The sequence below is a fragment of the Copadichromis virginalis genome, linkage group LG18 (genome assembly GCF_057382275.1).
Source record: "Copadichromis virginalis isolate Kocher_CV1m ecotype Utaka linkage group LG18, C_Virginalis_male_GT1.1, whole genome shotgun sequence".
NCBI lineage: Eukaryota > Metazoa > Chordata > Actinopteri > Cichliformes > Cichlidae > Copadichromis > Copadichromis virginalis.
The window spans coordinates 18,254,344-18,277,448 of NC_140635.1; the positions used below are offsets into that span (position 1 = coordinate 18,254,344).

General features: G+C 39.9%; 1 protein-coding gene across 1 annotated transcript; it reads left to right on the forward strand.

Annotated features, from left to right (window-relative positions):
• The first annotated feature begins 11,275 nt into the window (after nucleotides 1-11,275).
• On the forward strand, nucleotides 11,276-22,229 carry prkacbb (protein kinase, cAMP-dependent, catalytic, beta b). The gene is made up of 10 exons (XM_085438538.1): nucleotides 11,276-11,714; nucleotides 15,734-15,795; nucleotides 15,874-16,002; nucleotides 16,285-16,383; nucleotides 16,481-16,563; nucleotides 16,678-16,804; nucleotides 16,894-16,989; nucleotides 18,574-18,696; nucleotides 18,837-19,001; nucleotides 22,040-22,229. The coding sequence occupies exons 1-10, from the start codon at nucleotides 11,669-11,671 to the stop codon at nucleotides 22,163-22,165; spliced, it is 1,056 nt and encodes a 351-aa protein (XP_085294664.1). The 5' UTR covers nucleotides 11,276-11,668; the 3' UTR covers nucleotides 22,166-22,229.
• The last annotated feature ends 876 nt before the right edge of the window (nucleotides 22,230-23,105 follow it).

Genomic DNA, 23,105 nt, shown 5'->3' on the forward strand with positions numbered 1-23,105 from the left:
TGTACATTTATCTATTTTATTATCTATATAAATTTAATCTCCCAATTCTGACCTTTTTAAAAAAAAAAAAATTTTTGACTTTTATCTTAGAAAAGGTGAATTCTGACTTTGCTGTGACTTTTCAGAGTGTGGAGAAAACAAAACTTTAATCTCTGAATCCTGATTTTTTCAGTGTTCTGCGAAAAAAAAAGTAAGTAGATTTATTTATGTAGCCCCTTTTAAGATAGAAATAAATAAATAAAATGAACAAAACCTTAAGCTCAGAATTTTGAGTCTTTTTCTTTTATCCGTCTTTAATTTCAACATATTGACTTTTTTCTATTTTTATTTAAATATTTAGATTTTGTGACATATTTGAACTCTTTCATATGTATTTATGGCTTAAAAACATATATTATTTAAAAACCTTATAATATGACTACTACACTTGTACTAGCTGACCACACTAAGGTGGGTATCTGTTCACTATTTTCCTTCTAAAATCTGAAAAGGGCTAAAACACCGAATAACATAAAAGTTCACAAAATGCTCAATGTCCAACATCTGCAGCCTGTAGAGGACTTTTATACTTTTATACCAGTTTGAAAGAAGAAAGGAAATTAGAAATGAACTTAAAATATTTTAATTAGTTATTACACTTTTAAAGGGTGACTTATTACATTTGAGAAGTAACCCAATCCTCTATAGCGTAATCTGTTCTGTGGGAAAGTGGGTCAAGACAACTCTGCTATGATGGAGCCTGCACGAGCCCCATGGTTACACTCTTTCATGTAAAACCATACATGAGTCATGATAAATCGTTTGTCATGACAATCTTGTACAGCCAAATCCTGAACCATAAATGATTATGACCAGTGTCATGTCTTATCAGTATTGGCATTACACAGGCTTTACAGCGCGACAGCTCAGGTTTAATATTATCATAGGTCATTTACTGTGTTGTTTGCATTGCTTTGAAGGATTTACGTCCGGCCTACTCACTGTCCAGTTTTCAGTCAAAGGGGCTTATGTCTGCCCCAGAAGAGGAAAGATTGGGGATGGAAACAGTTGAGTCGAGGGTAACACTTTTGCTCAGTCGGGGCGGAGTGGGGGGAGCCAGACATTTAAAAGAGCTTACTGCTGTAGCTTTCACTCTGGCTTTGATTGTCTTTGCTTTGATCTGGTTTTGGGGCGGCCATGTTGTGCAGTGTTATCCTCCCATAATCTCTGCCATCGCTGAAACACTGCAGTGGAAAAAAACACTGACAGGGTTTCTGTGTCTCTGCACTGGGCAATATTTTCACCCCGCACAGTAAGCATGAAACACCTTATCTATTAATAAAAGCTCAGGGAAGAAACAGTTCTGAGGAAACCCTGGATACATCTTGGAAAAAAAAATATAGTTTATTCATCTGAAGAAGAAAATATTGCAGTTATTTGAAATGAAACAAGCAGGATTCTGGCAAGGTGACCCAGAACACTTTCTTACTTTGCACTTGGACTTCCACGTGCACGCCCTGTTTTGTTAATGAATAAACCTTCCACTTAATCAAATGCAACATTGCTTTCCCTTCAGCAACTAAAACAGTGCACAACAGAGGAGCTCTTATGTGCTGCTTTCTAAGGGGGAAATTTTAGAGCGCTAGCGCTAAAGCAGAACTTCAAAGGGATATTGTGCATCTATCCCAAATTAGCTGCCTTTGCAACTGTCTGAGCACTTTGAGACCATCCTCTGTTGGTAAGAATACATTATCTTGCGGTTGGGAAATTACAGGCATTTGTGTAGTAGTGCACCATGAAGGCTGCTAAAGGACAAAAAACTTATTTCCCACATAAAGACACAAAGGAGACTTAGCACAGTGAACAGAGAACCAATAGAGAAAAGCCCTTATGGTTTTCAGATCAACATTCCCAGACAGACGTGTTGTAAATATATGATATCTCTTCATGCCCAGTGCTCACCCTGCTTGGAGCTAACACAGGACTAGGGTGCCAAGCAGCAAATTCAAGCATCAATACTTGATGGCTGTAAAACTAAAACGGGAAGTGAATATACAAAATGTGTCCTGCATTCTTGCAGCTCATGTCTGACATTTTATCACTGTAATAAAAATGTTAAATAAAGGCTGATAAAAAAAAAAGGACCACATGTTAGCTCACAAGCGGTCTTTGCAACAGGTTATTTAAGCCTCTTGTTTGGGGTCCAAAGTACATATTCAGCAAAAATATATTCTGTCACGTTTGTTGACACACTCTTGGAAGACCTTCGGCAGTTTGCACTTGATTTGTATCACCTGCATGTCATTAAACCATGAGCATTTGCTAGCAATGTGAGCTACAGTAGAGACAGGACCTACATCATACTGAAATATCTGATCGGACCGCAGCTGAGCACAATACAACACAGTCTTTGGCGCTGTTTTTTTTTTTTTTTAAATCTTAATTACATAAACAAATGCATGATTAAAAGTTGTACCGAAGCTCTGCGCCAGCTGTTTGAGGCAAGCTGACACAGCTGTATACATGTGTCTTTGCACACTAAATCAAATGTCCCATTGTGCTCATCTGGAGTAAATTAGGGGGTTAGAGGGAGGGGCACCTCGAGGCTTTGATATACAGAGGAGGAAATGGGTAATGTCCTGGAACCACATGCAACATCCTAATAGGAGCTGGTGACTGATAAGAGGGAGATAACCAGAACAGCTCACAATGTTAGAATAATGCAGATTTGAACATATTTAAGCATACACGTTGATCAGTTTGCCCTCGTTTCATGTGAGGCTTAATAGTAGCAATATTCATACAATCACTCCCAAGCTCACCACTCATGCCCCCTGCCTAAAGAAGAATAGGCGATTTTTAAGCAAAATGGGTCCAATAACTTCACTCCCTAGGTTTTAGCGGCCACAAAATGATTGCAGTGAATGTGGTATTCCAATGTTGTTGGTTTGAATCCCAGCAAGTGGAAGGAAATTAAGGGATTCAGTGACAACCAGGAGCTGGAGAGCTGCAAATATCACACACCCTACTCCCTATAAATTCAGCTGATGTGCTGTGGATGAAGGCACTCAAGCCTCAACCACTGGAGTAGAGCTGGTCGGTTGCCAACAGAGGAAATCTGTGGTTGTACTAGGCAGCTCCTGTGTGAATGTGTAGCAGGGCGTGTCTGAAATACAGCCACTCTACCCAATATTTCAATTGCTTGGACAAATAAGCACCTAGAATAGAATTATCATTGTTTTACAATGTCATCAAATGAGTCGAGAGTCGCGGTTACAGTATAATTACAATCATCATTGTGGCTATTGTTGTGATTAAGATAAAAGAAGGCTGAAAGAATGCAGCATACTCTCCAGTCACAGGTCTGAGGCGATCAAATCTGAAAACATGGAAGATATGGCTTTTCATTCATTCATTTAAGGGCATAAATCATTCCCTTTGAAGCGCAGCCGAGACTGTTTGCAAGAAACATAAGAAAGCCAATATGGAGAGCAGCTGGTCAATCGAGATGAATATGACCTGCTGTTTGCTGAGAAGAAAAGAGAAAGAAAGGGAAAAAACGAGGAGGTAAAAGAGTGAAAACAGATGAATGTTCCATTCAATAACCAAAATATCTCTTTACGTGCTTGCACGCAATTTCTGTGAAAAACACGATGAGGCACCACATTTTCAGAGAGAAAAACTCTTGGATAGCTATCAATCCACAAAAAACACTTCTTTTTTTAACCTTCAGACACGCCACAGCTCTGTAAGGACACACTGTCACATGTTTGTTGCAGAAAGTGCAACTTACTTTGGCCACAAGAGAAAGCCTTGTTTGTAAGTCTTAAATTCACACAGCAGACAAGCACCAAACTTTACATCAGCCAAATGCAATATAAGCAGACTCACTGAACCGAGTTTGCAAAGCTGACCGCAATGAACTAAAATCAAAAAATTAAATCAACTCCCTCTGACTGCGGTCAAGGCAAAACATGAGTGCACAGAGAATTGGTTCGGGTGTTTATCACAGGTTATGCGGCAGAGGTCTGCTGCCCTCTTGTGTAGTGAAAGATAACTACAGCTCAAAGTTTGGCCTGATGCAATACCGAGAGAGAGAGAGGGAGCACAGTAAAAGCTGTATTTAATGTCACACAGTAAAAGCTACTGTTGGCTGCTCCCCTCATTCACAAGGGGTCACCCCAGCAGGTAGCTCCCATTATTTTGCTGTTCCTGCAACAAACCCCGAGGGATTTGTGTCCCCTCCCAGGATCAAAGCAAGGATCTTTCACTCAATGGGCAAACGTGCAATACACCGCCCTAGGAGCCACTCACACAGTATTATCAGTATTCTTATGTCAGTCATTCTGTTGTCTTTAGCGACTTTGAACACATTTGCGAGATAAAGCACATAAATCTGGTTTTCATCTTGCAAAAATAATGCACACGTTCACATTTCCAGGTGTCCAAGATATATTTAAAATCAAACAATTCAGGCAGCAAGGTCTTGGATTTGAATCCACCAGCCAGCTGGCTGTGTGTGTGTTTTTGTGTGGAATTTTACACTCTCCCTGTGTTTGCCTGGGTTTCACCCAGGTACTTATGCTTCCTCCCACAGTCCAAGCTCAGTAAACCCATTAGAAGAACTGGTGATTCTAAATTGGTGATAGATGTGAATGTTGGTGTGAATGGTTATAGGTCTACCTTTGCAGTAGACTGGCAACATGTCCAAAATTTACCGCACTTTTTTGCCCTACAGCAGCTGGTCTCCAAACTCCTCGTGACCCTGAATCGGATAAGCGTAAGAAAATAGATGGATGAAATTTGCATTTGAAATGCCAAAGACGGCACAAATATTTCAGTGTAAATGTAAACAGGATAAATTCCACACAGGGATAAGAGTTCAAACTAATCTTTTAGTTGTCAGTAATAAAATAAGTAGTGTTGTTAATAGCAAAAATCACCTGTCTTAATCACTTAGCTAGCAATAATTGATTTCATTAAAATGCCAGAATAAAATTGGTTTGTAGGTTTTTCAGCATTTTAACATATGCTATAAGTTGCATAACAGCCCCCTGAAATGCAATCCAAAGGTGAATACATGTAAACCTAACTGTGGATCAGTGCAGCGACAACAAATGGTGGGGATATCTGGTTACAGTATGCAGGAAGGCTGCAGTCGAACAGGAAAAGCCAATCATCAGACACCTTATCAAAATATGACAGCTGGCTGAGTCTGTCAGTGAAGGGGGGAACCTCCCACCCCACATGCTGGCGATAATAAGACCCTTGATATCTGCACTAAGCCAAGCAGTGAGTTCTGCTATCTCAACCACCTCTGCTATTGGTCTTAAAAACAACAGGGCGGGCAGGGTTTTGGGATGTGATCATTAGAACAGTAAGCAACACTGCAGAAGTGGAAAAAAGTAATATTGCACATACAGTATCACAGCGTATAAAAGGTGACTTGTAAAGCTTTAAATTGTTAGGTGAGGCTGTGTGCAAGCAGGAATAGGACCCAAGGTGCAGACTCCGGAGACAGACGTGAACTCAAAAAGGCTTTAATTTAAGACTCAAAATATAACATGACTGAAAAAACTCAAAACAAACTTAAACTAGAAAAATGACAAAACACACAGCAAAGTAAACGGTAGATCGCGACACAGACACTAAGAAACACAGGGCTAAAATACACAGAGGGAGCAATCTGGACTTTCAAAGTAAAACAGGAAACATAACAGACTCACGGGCAGGCACTATAACAAAGGGAACAGAGACACTGACTGGATGTGGGGATACAGCAGAAAGGGGAGACAGCAACATGGAACACAGACAGAAAACCAGAACACTAAAACTAACCAAACCCCACCCAGAGAACCTAAACTAAGAATAATCCTAAAACCCATAAAGCAAAGCTAGAATATAATGAAATAACAAAATCAAAGAACCAAAAACACAAAAACACTGGGTCAACGACCCAGGGACCCTAACATAAATACGTCACATCTCTGCTGCCAGAGACGCGCAGGTGGAATGCAGAAGTCTCTAAAAGCTGCTGTTTTTCTTTTGCAAAGGAAAATTTCTTACTCTTTGGGCTTTTGATGAATTTTGGGCCTAACACTGGTGAACTGGTAATTCTCTGTGATCTCTGTGTGTCATCGTCTTGACTTTACGCACAGTTATATGGCTCAGTTTACTGCTGTGCCCTTTTGGCTCCTCCTGTTTGCCTTCTGTTCTCGACAGAAGTCCTCCATTTATGAATTTTGATCAGGATTAGTAAATGTGATGGAGGACTGATTTGCTTTGCATATGATTTGAATAATAGTGTGCAGACAAGCAATCCTTGAACTTTCCTCGGAGCTTACTTTGCTTTTCTTTGACATTTTTTGCAGAAGGTTTTAATCAACCACCTCCGAGGTTATTCTTCAGGGTTGCATAAAGTAATTTATATTTAAGTTCAAAAATTCTTTAAAGCTACTGCATGTGCTGTAAAGAGCAGTCATTTTGGATCTGTAGTCTGGTGTCTGTTACAGTAAACAGCTCTTTTGGCGCCATTGGGTAACGGAAAGTCTGCTAAATTCAAGACTGAAGGACACCTAAATGTCACTAACCCCTTTTGTAAGCTTTTGGTGGCCACACCCAAAGCTCTATCCTGATTGGAGGCTTCCAGGTGATTTCTGTCCAACAATCATATTGATGGCTACCTGGGGGCCTTCAGGGGATTTCGTGTGAGAAGATGATCTCGCCAAGATGCTGTTAGGAGAGTGAAGAAAATGCATAGAAGAGAAGACCCTTCAGGCAGTTGTTGGAAAAGCCATCCATCCCCTGAGGAATGCTGGTCTCTGCCAGAGAAAACAACATAGAGCAATCTTTGTGTGTGAAACAAAGGGCTGGGCTTTCCCATAACAATGCCAAATCATCTGTATCCCCTCTTCCCTAGAGATCCACCTCTAGTGTGACAATAAACACAAACTTGCCCCCAAGAAAGTGAGAAAAGGCTAACATTTCCACTGAATCCAGTGATACAAAGAGTCATGGTGCCACGACAATAACTTGGTCTTAAACACCAAAAAGACCAAGGAGATCATTGTAGATTTCCGGAAGAGGGGTCATAACAACCATCTGCCTCTCTTCATTGGCAGTGAGGCGGTGGAGAGGGTGAGCAGTTTTAAATTCTTGGGGGTAACTGTGACCGAGGACCTGTCCTGGGGCAACCATATCACCTCAGTTGTACGGAAGGCCCAACAGCGCCTCTACTACCTGAGGAGACTGCGGAGCGCACACATTCCCAGATCTCTGATGTTGAACTTCTACAACTGTGCCATCAGCAGCGTTCTGACGTATGGATTTCTAGTGTGGTTCCCCAGCTGCACCAAGGCCGATCAGCAAGCACTCCAGCGGGTGGTGAAAGAAGCTGGCAGAATTATTGGAACAAGTCTGCCAGAGATCAGTAATATCTTCCCCACTCGCTGTCTGAGGAGGGTGCACAGTATCCTGCGGGACCAACATCACCATGCGCGCCACCTTTTCCATCTGCTGCCCTCAGGGAGAAGGTACAGGTCTATACAGGCCAGAACATCCAGACTGGCCAACAGCCTGTATCCACAGGCTGTGAGGCTCCTGAACTCTCTGCCCCCCTCTCACGGACAATAACCATATCCAACTTCTTAATAGCAATGAACTGGTCTGCATTGGTGCATCATATCTTTATTCTCTTCCCCCTCCTGCCCCCCCCCCTCTTTCTTAAATAGATAACTATCATATCTGATATCATATCTCACAGTACAATAATATTGAATGGGTTGCATTGTTGTATTTTGTCATGTTTCTCAGGTCTTTGTCTGAATTTCTACGAACATTATTGCTAAGGATTGTCTTATTGCATTGGAGTCACACTGGGTTAAATATGTACACTTGGGTTTTAAGGGGTATTTATTATTTTCTTCTTTTTTTTGGGTTGTATGGAAGCCCCAAACGCAATTTCATTGTTCTTGACAATGACAATAAATAAATAAATATCAGCGAGATGACAGCTGCTGATGTGAAGATCAAAACAAACAAACATGGACAGGTGGGTTGGGTCAAAAGACCTCTTGCCCTTCGCAGAGTTGCCTGATACCTTGATGAGGATGGATTTTCTCTTCCTTCTGCTTCCTGAGGTAAAGGGGTGCAAATGAGTCAGTCTTCCAAGTAAGGGATATTTGCACTCCTCAGGAACAATCTCCTTAGTGCTCATGCATCTTGTAAAGACGTAGTTTGCCTATGACAGACTAAAATGAAGGACAGCAAGGCGATATGCTTGTCCTTGAAGGACAATGTAAACATATTCCTTGTGTTTTGGAAGAATGGAAGTATAAAATATTTTTTTAATCTACGGAGGCAAACCACTAGCCTGAAATAAACACCTAAAAACATTTTGATCTTTTCTTCTTCCTGTGTCAGAATATATGTCGAATAAAATGCTTTTTCAGCTTCTGCCCTCAAAATAACTGACCAGCCAATGTTTGATAGCAATCATCAGACACCCATGATGTCATATGACAGCAAGGCTGGATACCAAATGCTCTGCTTCGCTGGTCATCACTCCAAAGGCATGGATTACTTCCTCACTTCCTCTAATAATCTTCCTGCATGCTGTAGTTGTGACATTCTTGGCAGCGCTGCCATAATTATTTAAAGAAAGCTATCGCTTACCAAAGATTAAAGCACGAGACAACAGGCTTGTTCCTAAGATGCAAGACACTGATCCAGGTCGCGTGTATGAAAACCAGGAAATCTGAACTGTGAACAAGCCACAAGAAATGATCCAAACTCCAAGCAGACCGACTTTCAAAGATGCACACAGATACGCATCTAAATAGGAACATCACCATACAGTTAGTCTGTCAGACTGAATACCCAGTGTGGATTTGAAGCTGATGTAGGCCTGAGGTAAACTGCAAAGCTTGGATCAGATTCTCCAACCATTCTGCTAGTTCACAGCACAGATAAATAAGCAAAGCCAGACGTTATTATCTAGCCCTTTTCTCTTCTTCTTCTTCCAGCTGCTCTATTTGGGTTCACCACAGATGTACTCATTTCTGATTTTGTCCATTCTAGTCAATGAAGATCTCCAGCTCAGCCTCTTGTCTTTTTGTCAGTACCACTGTCTACAAACCATTCATCATCGCTGATCTCTCTACTATCTTCCCTTTCACTTCTGCTGCTATCTTTCTGTCACAAATCACCCCAGACACTCATCTCCACCCAGCATTCACACTCTTTTTCTCCTCTCTTGTGAACTATCTGTTGCTATGTATGGTTGACCACCTGATGTATTCCAACCCCCACCTTGAACCTATTTTTCACCCCAACCACAGCAACATCACACACATAAAGACTTTTATCTAAAATTCACCCACTCACAGTCCAGTGGGTACATCAAGGACAACTCGGGATTCTGTATCTTGTTCACAGTTACTAATCCGCAGACCTTCTGATTGGTAGATGACCTGCCTACCACCTGAGCCACAGCTGCCCTAAACCGACCACACCACACATCTCACCTCTGTTACGCTGTCCTCACCTCCTACATCACCCTCACATACTTCTCTGCCGCTCCAGACTTCTTCCTGTAGTACCACAATTCCACCCTTGGCATTTTTCCTATATTAGAAAGTCCATATGAGACTCACGTTACCACAGGAAGATTCAGTAGTTACCAGAAGTTACCAATACTAAAAATTAAAACGGAATAAAACAAAAAAGAAATGCAGGAATTTTTTTCATTTGTCACCCTAAAGCCAAGCTGCACTGTGCCTCGCAAAAGCACAATGCACTTGCCTCCCTTCAGATCTGCAGGCAAAGAACAAAACCCTGACACAGATGTTACAGAGGGAAAAGAAGCAAGAAGATCAAGGAGGTCTTATACCATCTACCACATGGTATTACCTGCGAGGCACATGTAGCTGAATGGAGCAAAGCGAGCCACATCTTGTCAGAAAAGAATGAGGCAGCTGCAGTGGTTGTAACTACAGGTATGCTTATTAAATTTGTACTTACAAAATAACTTATTATTGATTATTTACTGTTTGCAGTTCAGAAAAAGCTGTGATGATAGATTGGCAGACAAATAATTTCAATATTTTTATTAGAAACATTAATACTATGTTTTTAGTCTTGCATTTTTGTTTTGTGTTATGTTTTACTCTATTTCTTGCGGTATTTATGGTATTATTATTTTATTTATAAAATAAATACCCTGTCCTAATATGGGAATTTTGAGGAAGGTTTAAACTAGATTTTATAATACAAAAATTTATGAAGACAGCTTGGGGTGTCTAAATTAAGGTTTTTAAATCGCTTTAAAACTCCTTTATGTACCAAATCTTAGTTTGATAGAAAAACATACTTTACTCTAAGAAAGTTTTTAAACCTGAAATCTAGTCTGAAATGTTTTACAGATAGATAGAAATATAAAATTTAAAGTAGATTACAAACAGTCCTCTATGTACTTGACTAGTAAATAAATACAACCAAATCTGTAAAAATGTAAACGAAACGTTCTGCATATTTTATTTTATTTTATCTGTTTTCAGAGTATTTTATATCATTTATTTATTTATTTTTAATTTTTGTTATTTTATGTATGACAAATGCCAGAGACAAGATTTATAAAAATCACAAACAGAACTTTTTAAAAGCAGTTGACTTTCAGTCTATAGACAAAGGCCGTAGACTGAACAAATACCAAAATTCAGGATATTTCATATATATATATTTTTTTGTTTTGTTTTCCAAGTTCACAAAATCGTTTCACTGACTTTTTTTTGTTTAACTTACTTTACTTACTTTTTTGAAATTTACTTTGCACTTTTTTTTTTACATTTGTAGTTTTTATTATTTTTTCAGTTAAATAAAAACAAATCTAGTTTTAGTTTTTTGTCTACTTTCAGTTAACTATAAAAACCTTGGTTATTTTTGATAGAAAAACAACATGGTTTTAACATAATTTTCCCTTTCCTTTTCAGTTAAATCTAATAATGATAATATATGAGTTATTACTACTATATTTGTGATACTATATCTGTCTATCGCGTACTTGTCATGTATAAATCACACAGGCATACAAATAAACATTTGAAGCTGTGCAATGAACTTGTCAAAGCAGATGTGCAGCTGACATGGTGTAAGGGAACACTAATAGCGTTTGGCTCTGAACACACAAATGAAATAAAGACTCATTCCTCTAAAGTCAGACAAAAGAGCACTCTAACGGTATCCCACATCTGCGAAATACAATCGCCGCGATGCTCCAAAAACGCGGAAGCATGCCTGGTTTGGCATCTGCTCAGAGCCATCTGTGGCCAATCCAAGCCCCTGAGCGCTCCGTGAACGCAGCTGAGTGCTGGTGACGGTTCTCGGGAGCAGCTTAGTCAGAAACAGGAGTGACCGCTAGCTTCATGACAGCCGTGCAGACATCAGTGAACTAGCGGGAGCGGAACATCTTTCGCAGGGAAGAAGGAGCGGGAGAGACAGAGGGAGAGCGAGGGGGCAGCTGGAAGGAAAGGGGGCGGCTACTGGACGTTGCTTTCCTCGCCTTTTAAACCGAGTAAACACTTACATCGATTTCGGGCTAGCCTCTTTTGAAGACCTCGAAAACATAAGCTGGAAGGTTAGCTAGCCGCCGCCATCTCTTCTCAGTCGGAGCGACCGCCGTGTCTTCCACACCATGGGGAACGCTGCCACCGCCAAGAAGGGCAACGAGCTAGAGAGCGGTGAGTGCGAGCTGTCGTTTGAACTCAGAAGTGTTATTGTGTTGCGTTTAGTCATCTCAACAAGATGCCACGAAGCAGCCAGCTAGCCTGTTATAACTAAAAACTGTTTAAACTACCAGCCAGAGTAAAGCAAGGGAGGGCCGTCCGTCCGTCATCGCCCCCCGCACATTCCCACATTGCACCGACGCTGAAAGCACTCTGCGTTTAGATAGAAAAATGAGCATGAAGTATTGTTTTTGTGGTTCTGCGTATATATATCCATTTTTTTTTAAAGTAGGGGGGCTACTGAAGGTAGCTATAGCGCCAAGAAGACCCCCGGATTGTTGTGGTTTTTTGGCATTCAGGGGGGTGGGGAAGGGGAGCTCTGGCAGTGTTAGGAGACTATTAAAGCCTGTTAAGTAGCCAGGAAAACAGTGCGTGTCTATTAATGGCTCTCTATGGTAATTTCAAATGTTAAAAAGGCGATTTGCATGCAAACTGGAGCACAAGAGAGCCTGGAAGAGCAGCTAGTCTGCTAACTTTAGCTTTAAGTGGTGGTGGTGGTAGTGGTGGGGGGATTAGCCCTCAGAAGGCCCCTGTCACTTCATTGCCTCTTGATGGTTGTAGCTTTCTAGGGCCTTCATACACTGACACACTCATCAGCGACTTGTATTTGTCTCATGTCAAAATCCCTGCTTAATGAGTAAAAATCCTGAGCCTTAGCATCACCTCGCCACCTCTTTTGTTGTGTCATCTCGAGCTTTATAATTCTTTGGCTCTTGCTGCATATTTGACTGCAGGCTTCTTCTCAACAATAACAACAGCAGCTAGTTGTACGAAGACAGAAAGTTTTCACAGATGGTCTTAAATCTGCGGCAATAAACCGCAGGCTCTTGGGTAATTGTTAAATAAATAGACAGTAAATTTTATCTGAAGGCAGCGTAGGATTGTTCCTGCCCCGGGCTCTTCACTGCCACATTTTATTCTGGGCTGCATAAACAGCAGCATGACCAAATATGGTGGAGAAATGACAAATGCCCTCTTTCCATTCATAAAGCCTGGACCTGCTGCCGTCTTCCCAGCATTAGGGCCGCACGCTCCCCAGAAAGCACACTTTAATCGTGTCACTCATTTGTTTAGAGTCCCTTTGCTAATCTTACTGTGGTAAAGGTCCATCAGGGCTCACTTCTCACACTCAGTGTCATTGACTGGAGCAGCTTGTCATCAGACCTTCGTCAGAGGATAAGGGGTATTACAAGCTTTGAAAGGTTTGACGTAGCTCAGACTAGGCCAGTGTTACTTTGTGCTCATATGCTTTTATGTGTGCAGCTGGTCATCATTGAGCATCCCCTTGCTCTTAAATAATAAAAAGAAATCCTCCTGTATTTGGCTACAAACAAAAACACGCCCAGTGCATTTTCTTACTCTTAAAAAAAACAACACAAAGCAGAGAACCATCTGTGTTGAGTTGTACACTGAGTTTGTTTAAGGTAATGCCACTTTATGATGCAGTGATTGCTGAGATTTATTGACCTGTAGAGAGACACCAGACAGGCCCTGTGCACAGTTCCAAGCAGACGTACTCAGGCAGATGGAGATGATCAGATCAGCTATATTATCTATACTGCCAAGCATTTCCGCTGAATGCAACTATGATCCCTAGATCCTGGGCCATAGCTAACTGTTAAACCCATTTAAGCTGACACTGTGCTCCGAGGGGCAGATTTGTCTGGAGTGTAGCCGCCCTGATAAGACGACCTGGTTACCCACAGAGCTGCACGTTACCTGTGTTTACTGTACATTGATGCAACAAGCTGGACCGGTTGGAAGAGCACTGACACGGTCACACTTGGACGGAGAGATTAAACACTTGCCATCATGACACCTGTTTTATATCACAGTGCGCGTGTACTGTAGTGTAACTGGATAAGCCAACATAACTCAACCATGTCTTGCTTGTGTGGAGTTTGGCATTGATCTCAGAAAGGGCTTGTCGACTGTGCTAACTTTACTCTATAGACACGCAGCATTGCAAAGAGTATTGAAGATTTAAACTGAACAAGCCTAAACCTCACAGTTTGTTTTTTCCAACCCCCGCACTGAATTAGACTTGAGACAGTATATTCCTCAAGTTTTTGATATAATTTTTAGATGCTTCATTTATTTCTCTAACAAGCTGGATATTTTCTTCTAATGTATTTGCAGACCTTGGAATTGGAATTTATGTTTAGTTTGTGATGGGTTATTTAAGCAAGGGTAAAAATATGTCTTTAACTTTGACCTCTGCAGTTTGGGGCATTATTTTCTTATTTTTAACAGATTAAAGTTTATAAAAGGTCATACTAGAGCTAAGAAAAGTAATTAAGAGAATAGATGATACAAGTTGGCAACAACAGAATATGCAGTGAAACGAAATTTGGTTTTGCAGCTCTACAGATGTTTTAGTTAAAAGTATAAAAATGCATATAAATGGTAACAAAAAACACAAAACGATAACAATAATCACTCAATAGTACAAAAATATTGCGCATTGGTTCAGCAGGATAAGTGATGTTGCATCTGCAACAGCATCTGCTGTGAAAATGTGTAATGGATGATATACAGGGCACTGTTAAATGCAAATAAAATCTGTATGCTATGACCTGCCAGTCAATATATCCAATGGAAACTGAAAAACTGTATTATTTTCCCTCATAAAAATGCTTGTGTTGAACTTGATACCAACAGCACGCTTTAAAAAGTTGGTGAAGGAGGATGTTTACTGCTGTATTGTATCACCTCTTTGTTTTCACAGCCCAATGGAAGAGTTTGGGAACTAAGGAACTGCTGTTGTTTTGAAAGGGTGCTGGAAGTGACTCAGATTGCACGTGTCTGATTCTTAGAAACCAGAACCTCATTTGACAAAATCACTATACTCATGTTAAAGACAAAAACACCCAAATGTCTTGGTGTCCATAGAGTTTATCAACAAAAAGTTATTGCTAAAAACCTTCAATTCCGACATTGAGGTAGCCACTTGTTACTGTACCATAGCTGTTCTTTTTTTCAGTGGGAGTGAAAAAAGAAAGAAGATGCTTTAAATAAAAAAAAGTTTGTAGTTCAGATTAGATTTGTAATGTTTTTATCTTTGCTACAGATGATCTTTTCAGGCTGATCTAGCACGCATGGCTGAATTTCTGATACAGCTTTTTTTTAAAACACCATAGTAGGCAGTCAGTCTCTTCTTCGATTCCTCACGTGACTCTCAGCTCTGTTTTCATTCCTGTTGCTTCTATTCACTACACATGCTCCATGTTTGTTGACGTGTTATACTTGTTTTTATGTACATGAACTCTATATTTCTCTCTGTCTTCTCTTTTCTATCACGTCATCCGTGTGGGTGATTGTTCCTGAAAAACCTTGGTGATCAATAGAGACCTTTGGTATGCTAAATTCCTCCAAAGATGACCAGAATGGCAAACAGAATTGGTCTTATTGTGAAAACCTGCTAAACGTGCTTGCTTTTTACTTTGTCCTGCTTTGAAAATAATTCAGTGTTTTTTGTTATCTGCATTCTCTCAATCTGGATATCTGCTGTGTGTCCCATACATTGGTTTGTTTATGCTTACCATTTTATGCTTTGTTTGGTAGCCTTCCCACAAACTCCTTGTAAGTGATGCACAAGCTGCTCAGATACACTTTTCCCTCTCATTTCTGAGTGCTGTGGTCCTCTTACCGTTTTTAGTAAGGCTACAAAATAACAGAGAACGTTCTGAGTGTCTTGGAATGCATCACTAGTCTGCTTGTTGTGGATGTTGCTGTCTTGTGTTTGTATTTTGTCCCCCTCTTTAAACTAAAGTATGTGATACTTTTAATATATGTTTTAATTCATATCCAGATGAGAGTTGATTGCCCGTATTGTTCTCCTCATTTGTTCCTTTCCCTTCTATAACAATGCCCTTCGTTCTTTTTGCCAAATATAACTTTTGTACTCATAAGCCAAGCTCTTTTGGCATAAAGAAGTGTGTGCTGACCGCCTGTCTGTGCTCTTTATCTTTTAGTTAAAGAGTTTCTAGCCAAAGCCAAAGAAGATTTCTTACGGAAATGGGAATGCCCACCACAGGTCAGAATCTCGAAAAGTTGAACTCGCTATTTAAAGACTTGGCACACGAAGCAGGCTAACATAATGTTGTTTCAACAGAGCACGACGTGCCTAGATGACTTTGACAGATTAAAGACGCTGGGTACCGGCTCGTTCGGTAGAGTCATGCTGGTGAAGCACAAAGGAACAGAGCAATACTTCGCCATGAAAATACTGGACAAGCAGAAGGTCAGTGGCAACACTGTCAAACAGACAGTAGTGTTGACATAAGCGGGAACCATGCATGACGATGAAAGTGAGGTGGCGCTAAACACATCCAACAAATGGCTGCTAATCTTCTTAAAAAAATGACATTATAACCTGTTCTTGTTGTATTAAAAGGGTTACTGGGGGACACAAGTAAAATAAATTATAACTAAAAGCTGCCTTTGCTTTCAGTGTTCAGCCGTGTCTGTTGCTAATGTTAGTGAGATTTGCCCGGCAAGGTCATCTTATCTCTTTATCTGTCAGGTGGTGAAACTCAAGCAAATAGAACACACATTAAATGAGAAGAGGATATTACAGGCAGTGAGCTTCCCCTTTCTCGTCAAACTTGAGTACGCATTTAAGGTACAGTATGATTTTTGGCATTATATAATTAAAATTCCTTTATTTGAGTCTCAGTAAAATTAAAGTGTGTTTTTTGGCCCCTCCCCTCTTGTTTTAGGACAACTCCAATTTGTACATGGTAATGGAGTATGTTCCAGGTGGTGAGATGTTCTCACACCTAAGACGAATTGGAAGGTTCAGGTTAGTTTTCGTCTGCAGTCTCCTGCGGTTTTGATTCGTCATATAGATTTTCTGATATTACTCGCGCGTGTTTGTTTACGACTCTAAACAGAATTATCTCTTCTTCCGTTCCAGTGAACCACATGCGCGGTTTTATGCCGCCCAGATAGTGCTGACATTTGAATACCTCCATTCACTAGATCTCATATACAGAGATCTGAAACCCGAGAATCTTCTCATTGACCACCACGGCTACATTCAGGTGAGCCAGAACGCAGATCAATACACAATTCTGCTGTGTTTTCTGTGTGTCCACACTTGCTGAATAAACAATGTGCGACTGACTTCCAGGTGACAGATTTTGGATTTGCTAAGCGGGTAAAAGGCAGGACATGGACGTTGTGTGGGACACCGGAGTACCTGGCTCCGGAAATCATACTCAGCAAAGTATGGACGTCATTTTGTAACTTTATTTTTTCATTACTTTTCTGCACTGCATCAAAGCATTTTTTCTTACTTTAGTCATTATTTGATTAATATTGAAAATCAGCGATGCCACACAGAAATGTTGAAGCAAAATAACATCAAGAATTGTGTGACTACATAGGAAGAAAAGGTTTACAGCTTATCTTTTAAACAGCTTGTCTGTAGGACTGCAAGCAACCTCATCACTGGTTCCTTTCTAGACATGTAGGTGAGCTTTAAGTGTCCGCTGCAGCTCAATGGAAGTGGACCTACTGCCTGTGTAAATAAGAAGGGCACATTCTAACAACACAAAACTTTTAGTTATAGGTGATACAGTAATAAAAACTCCCGGGCAACTTTAGGTACAGATCTCCATTTGGCTTCAGAACTGACTGAATTCTTCATTTTATATAGATTCTGTTCTCATAAAGGGATGGACATGGTCAGCAACAATACTCTGTGATGTTTAAATGATGCTCAATTGGTACTCGGGCTCAAAGTGTGCCAAAGAAATATCCCCCACATCATTACACCACCACCAGCAGCCGGATATATGCTTTCATGTTGTTTTCACTAAAACCTGACCAAACTTTGGAGCAGAAATCGAGACTCATCAGACCAGGCAACATTTTTCCATCTGCTATTATTGAGTTTTGGTGAACCGGTGTGATTTATAGCCTCAGTTTCTTGTTCTTAGCTGACAGGAGTGGCACCAGGTGTCCTCTTCTGCTGTTATAGCCAATCTGCTTCAAGGTTCAGTGAGTTTTGAATGCAGTTGCTGTTGACCTCTCATTCTCTTCTGGCCTTTGGCATCAACAAGACATTTTTACACAGAGAACTGCTGCTTTCTGCATAGTTTCCCTTTGTCAAACCATTCTCTGTAAACCCTAGAGTTGGTTGTGTGGGATAATCCCAGCAGATCAGTTTCTCAAATCCTCAGACCAGCCTGCCTGGCACCAACAACTATATTAAGGTCTAAGTCACTTAAAACACCCTTCTTTCCCATTCTGATGCTCAGTTTGAACTTCAGTAGGTTGTCCTGACCGTGCATAAATGAATTGAGATGTGCAGTATGATTGGGTGATTAAACATTTGCGTTAATTGCGTTTATGAGTACAGTTTCATTTCTGCTAATGGATGCTTGTAAAGCCTAAACACTGGTCTGTAGATGAGTCATATTTTACAAAAGTTTCTATGACCAAAAAATAAAATCATCATTAAAAGAAAAGAACTGTTGCAGGAATTTATCTAGAGAGGGAACAGAATTGTCTGTGCTTGCTATACAAATGTCTTATTTCTATATACAAAGTTCCAGTTTTCTAACTGCAGGTCAGAGTAAAATTAGTGGTGACGTGCAGATTCTTACAATGCAACTAACCAAAGCTCCTCAGTGTTATTATCCAAGTGCAGCTGCGGGAGCCATTTGGAAGTTTTCTCAAGTGATAAATTATAATGAGAAAGTCTTAAATGTCTTAAAAACAGCCTACTTTTTCTCCACTTATATACTAGAAGTGTTTTTCTTCTTGTGTGTTTCTGTTACATTAACATGTGTTATGTTCATTTTAGGGCTATAACAAAGCTGTGGATTGGTGGGCCCTTGGAGTCCTCATCTATGAAATGGCAGCTGGCTACCCTCCTTTCTTTGCAGATCAGCCTATTCAGATCTATGAGAAGATTGTGTCTGGAAAGGTAAGAAGCTGCTTCTTTTGGAAATGCAAACATGATGGCATGAGGAGCAACGGTCATGCATGATAGCTAAGTTAAATTAAATGTGCACGATTAACGATTAACTACTAGAAATGAAATCCTAACACTTGTGGCCTTTTCAGGTTCGGTTCCCGTCTCACTTCAGCTCCGATTTAAAGGACCTGTTGAGAAACCTGCTGCAGGTGGATCTGACCAAACGCTACGGCAACTTGAAGAATGGAGTCAATGACATCAAAGGACACAAATGGTTCGCCACAACAGACTGGATCGCAATTTATGAGAGAAAGGCAAGATACCAAACACACATTAAAGTGACACCATACAGAATTAGCTCGTAGAGTTAATTACATATCGATTTACACCCATACTTATTTATTTATTTTCTAGAAAGTTTCTAAATACTCTTCAATCAGTTTTACTACACGGTCCTTTCTGATTGTCGTTACTGTTGCATGCACAGTATTTACTTAATATATTTATTTTATTTTTTAACTGGCCAGTAAAGGTGTGGGGTTTTTTCACTTGGAAATCACCCAGCTTTACTGCACATGGTGCCACATGCCAGTTTGCAGGCGTGACAGTGATAATGGACTGTTTGGATAAATCTAATTAGTTATTTAGCTTGGGCTTAAATCTTATAGACTTCCTTTAGTTTAGCTTAATATGGAATCATTATGGGGTTTTTTTTATTAACTTTGTTTTTGCACTCTACCTGTGATTTGCTATAAGATGAAAATAAGCAGCGTTCTCTGTTCAAGTTAGTCCAGTAAAACTCCAGAGTAGTTCCTCATGAGCAGAATTGCTTCCTGGGGTTTTATGAAGTAAAAGTAAGATAAAGAGCTGCAAAAAGGAAGAGAAGCCGTTTTGTATTTACAGTGAAGTTGGAACCTTTTCTTTGTGGACAGTTGCCTTTAGTATATTGCTGTATGACAGTGTTAGAATGTAATATCTTGGGCCAATCACTGTGTAGTCTCACTGTAAGTTGGCGGGCACCCATGCTGAGATTTTATAAAGTCCCCGTGAACAAATATCCTATTTGAATATTCTAGTCCAGCTCATATAAGCATATTTTGTTATATTTGCAGAGGTCCTTTCTTCTCTTTGATCATTTTGTTTTAATATGTATTTTCAGGATGGAATAATTATGGAAAAAAAGTAGACATCTGACTACGACGAAATGATCAGATTAATTGTATAACATTTGTTTCTGGATCCTGGCTAATGTCACATGCTTCTGCGTGTAAGGTTATTCTCTGACATGTAGTAAATCCAGAGCAGAGGGAGTTGAACGGGCAACTCTGAAAAAATGCCACAGTTTTTGTATTTAAGATATACACGTTGTGTTGTACTGAGTGCATCTTTGAAAGTAGTGTTCAGTAAGTGATGTATTGAAGCATTACAGATGCAACTCTGCTGTTTGAGAAAATCATCCAATCACAGTTTGTCTTTAGTCTCAGTTATGTGTATTATGTATTTGAATAAGCTGCAATCATATGACTTCTGTTAAATAATGGGTAAAATTAATGTACAAACACAGTACAAAGAGCAAGTTAAAAGAAAGTTAAATATAGATCATATAAATTATATTAATTTTATCAAGGATAATGCTTTGTCCGAAGAGGTCAAATATACAATGTTTGCCAGATGGCTAATTTTTAACTGTTGTCCACAAGCCAGATGTAAACAAACAAATAAAACATACTGAATGACTAAATTCAGTGCATCATTTAGAAGAAAAATAAATATTTATAAAAATTAAAGTAGAACTTAACGCATAGTTGAGTCAGCGACTTTTAGCTTTTCTAAAAATTTTCTAAAATTCCTGTTAATTAAAACATCTTTGCAGACAAATATTTCAGTGACCTAAGTGACCTAAGCTTGGAGTACCAAGTGCCCGACAGCTGTGAGATCATTTGCCATTTCCCCTGCAACGTTTTGCATACAGGGCAGGTATTACCACTTTGGAAAAATAATTCCGTTGGGGATAACGGCTCTTTTGTCGATCATTTTCCAGAAGCCTACATTACTCACCCTGTTTTTTTTAAACTCTCATATCTTTGGTTAAATTAATGTGGCTACTTTTTTGATTTCAGCGTGTCTTTGTGAGACAGACGGATACGCATACGAAGGCGTTGCATTGGCTTATTTTTACAAACGTCTGAGTTGATGTTGGAAAATTCTTGTTAGCAGCCATTGCATTGTTTTTCCTTAGCCTTCATGCATTAATTATCCTGCAGTTTGTGATGTGTTTTCAATAAGGTACTTGTGCTGCTTTGTGGCACAGACATAATATGACTTGGCTGACGTTGCTTGCCCTACATCCAAAGTATTTCCAAACTATGAATGATGATCCGCTTCTAGGGACAAGCTCCACGTCGTGCTGCGCCAGACATTTAAATTTTGTTTCGATGGCTGTTACCTGGAGTATATCACCCCAGTCAAGTGCTTTCAGGAAATGTGATGCTGAACAGTTATGGGAAGTCAAATTCTCAAATGATTGAGATTAAAATTTGAGTCATTGTGCAGCCCTAGTTAAAATGTAGCTATACAAAATCCTGTTAAATTAGAGGGGACAAAGATGAAAGTACAAGCGATACCAGAGGTACCCATTAACCTGTAACATATTTGATACATACAGTTTTTCATCATCTTTGATTCTGCTCTTTTGGGTTTTTCTTCTCCCATAAAACCTAAATAAATTGGACAACACACTTTTAAACGATAAATTGCAAAAATTGTCAGAAGATTCAATGAACAAATTCTCTGAATGATTTCTTGGTTAGGGCTTTAAAGGGTTAACTCTTTGCTATGCATCAGCTGGTTTGTACAGTGTGTGTCTGATTATGTATGAAGGCACAAGTGTCTATATCTGTGGTGTGGAAGCTCTTCAGATCAGATGCTTTGAAGATGATTTTTAAGATGGGATTAAGATGTCTAATCAAAGGATTCATGCTTTTGTGCTTTGTTGTACTCATAGGACGTGAATAAAGTAGTTTTAGGAATGAAAAGCAGACTTTAGAGGGAAATTTAGATGTGTGTGCTCTCGTATCTGCACATCTGGTGAATTGTTACACAAACTGCAGAGTTGACAGTTTTTGTTAAGTTATTAAAAACTGCCTCCATTGTAAAGGGAGAGGCTTCAGACACTAGCTATCTGACAGGCACATCATTTAAGTTGACAGCATTCGGGGTTTGCCAGGACAACAGATGCTGTCTACATTCACTGTAATACAATACAGTCTTGCCTGCTCTACTGACAAGCCAGTGTAGGCATAAATATAATATAATCTCACCCAGTAAAACAAGTCCTTCTGTTCTTCTGCAGGTTGAAGCTCCATTCATACCAAAGTGTAGAGGCCCGGGGGACACCAGCAACTTCGACGACTACGAGGAGGAGGAAATCCGTGTTTCTTTAACGGAAAAATGCGCAAAGGAGTTCGCAGAGTTTTAGGACGTGAGAACATGGATATATCAGGGAAAATAAGGGGATCTTTGCACTCTTCTGAAGACTTGGGATGGAGCAGAGACCATCTTTTTCAGATCTACTACATAGTCCCTTCATTCCACAAGGCTGAATGAGGTCGCCATGATCCTTGGGTGCCGATAACCTGTCACCGTCACGTACACCTGCATATTAAAGCAGACACATCACTTTTCTCTTTCTTTCTTTTGTTTTTTTTTTTGTTTTTTTTTTTTTTGTACTTATCCATTTTTTTTTTTACTTTGAAGCAGTTAGTCTTGGATGTTGTTATCCCCTATAAAAATGTGATATTTTTCAATTTATGAGGAAAAACTGACAGTGGCCAATAATGATACACACGTTTTGGGTTGTAGGGATTCCCGTCCAGTTGTCAGCAATGTAAATTAAGAGTGTGCATCACATTTAGATTTTGTCTTAGGTGCAAATCTGTCCAGACATTTGACAACTTTGACTGATTAAAGGATGACCAAATGGGAAAACGCTAAGTGACACAAGAAGAGAGGTCCTTTCCATTCTTTGCTTTAAGCCTTAGAGAGCCAAATCCTTAGATGAGCCCCCCTCACCCCCATATTCACTGTCTCCTTTGTATCGTGACCCAGGCACAGCAAGCCATGCAGAAAATGACAAACCTTGTTACATTAGTAAAAATGTAAAATCCACTTGTTTGTTTGATCTGCTTGGGTCCGCTAGTTACATGTAAAGTTTGATATGTTCCAATATTTTGTCGCTGTGTCAAACATTATAGTCATATTGTTCCCATCGGGCCTGCTTATAAAGACCCTCATTACAAGTCTGTGGAACAACGTGACCTTGGTAAAAGGGAGTAAAGAGAAATCCTTTTAGGATTTTAACTTTTATGTAAAGCTGAGAGGGTCAGTGTGAATAGTGTTGCATCTCCGCGCCTCAACAT

Bases quoted from the DNA above. Each gene is read 5' to 3' on its own strand.
- prkacbb (XM_085438538.1), top strand. From the start codon at position 11,669: ATGGGGAACGCTGCCACCGCCAAGAAGGGCAACGAGCTAGAGAGCG. The intron at 15,796-15,873 runs GTCAGAATCTCG...TTGTTTCAACAG, and splicing joins AATGGGAATGCCCACCACAG to AGCACGACGTGCCTAGATGA. The intron at 16,384-16,480 runs GTACAGTATGAT...CTCTTGTTTTAG, and splicing joins AACTTGAGTACGCATTTAAG to GACAACTCCAATTTGTACAT.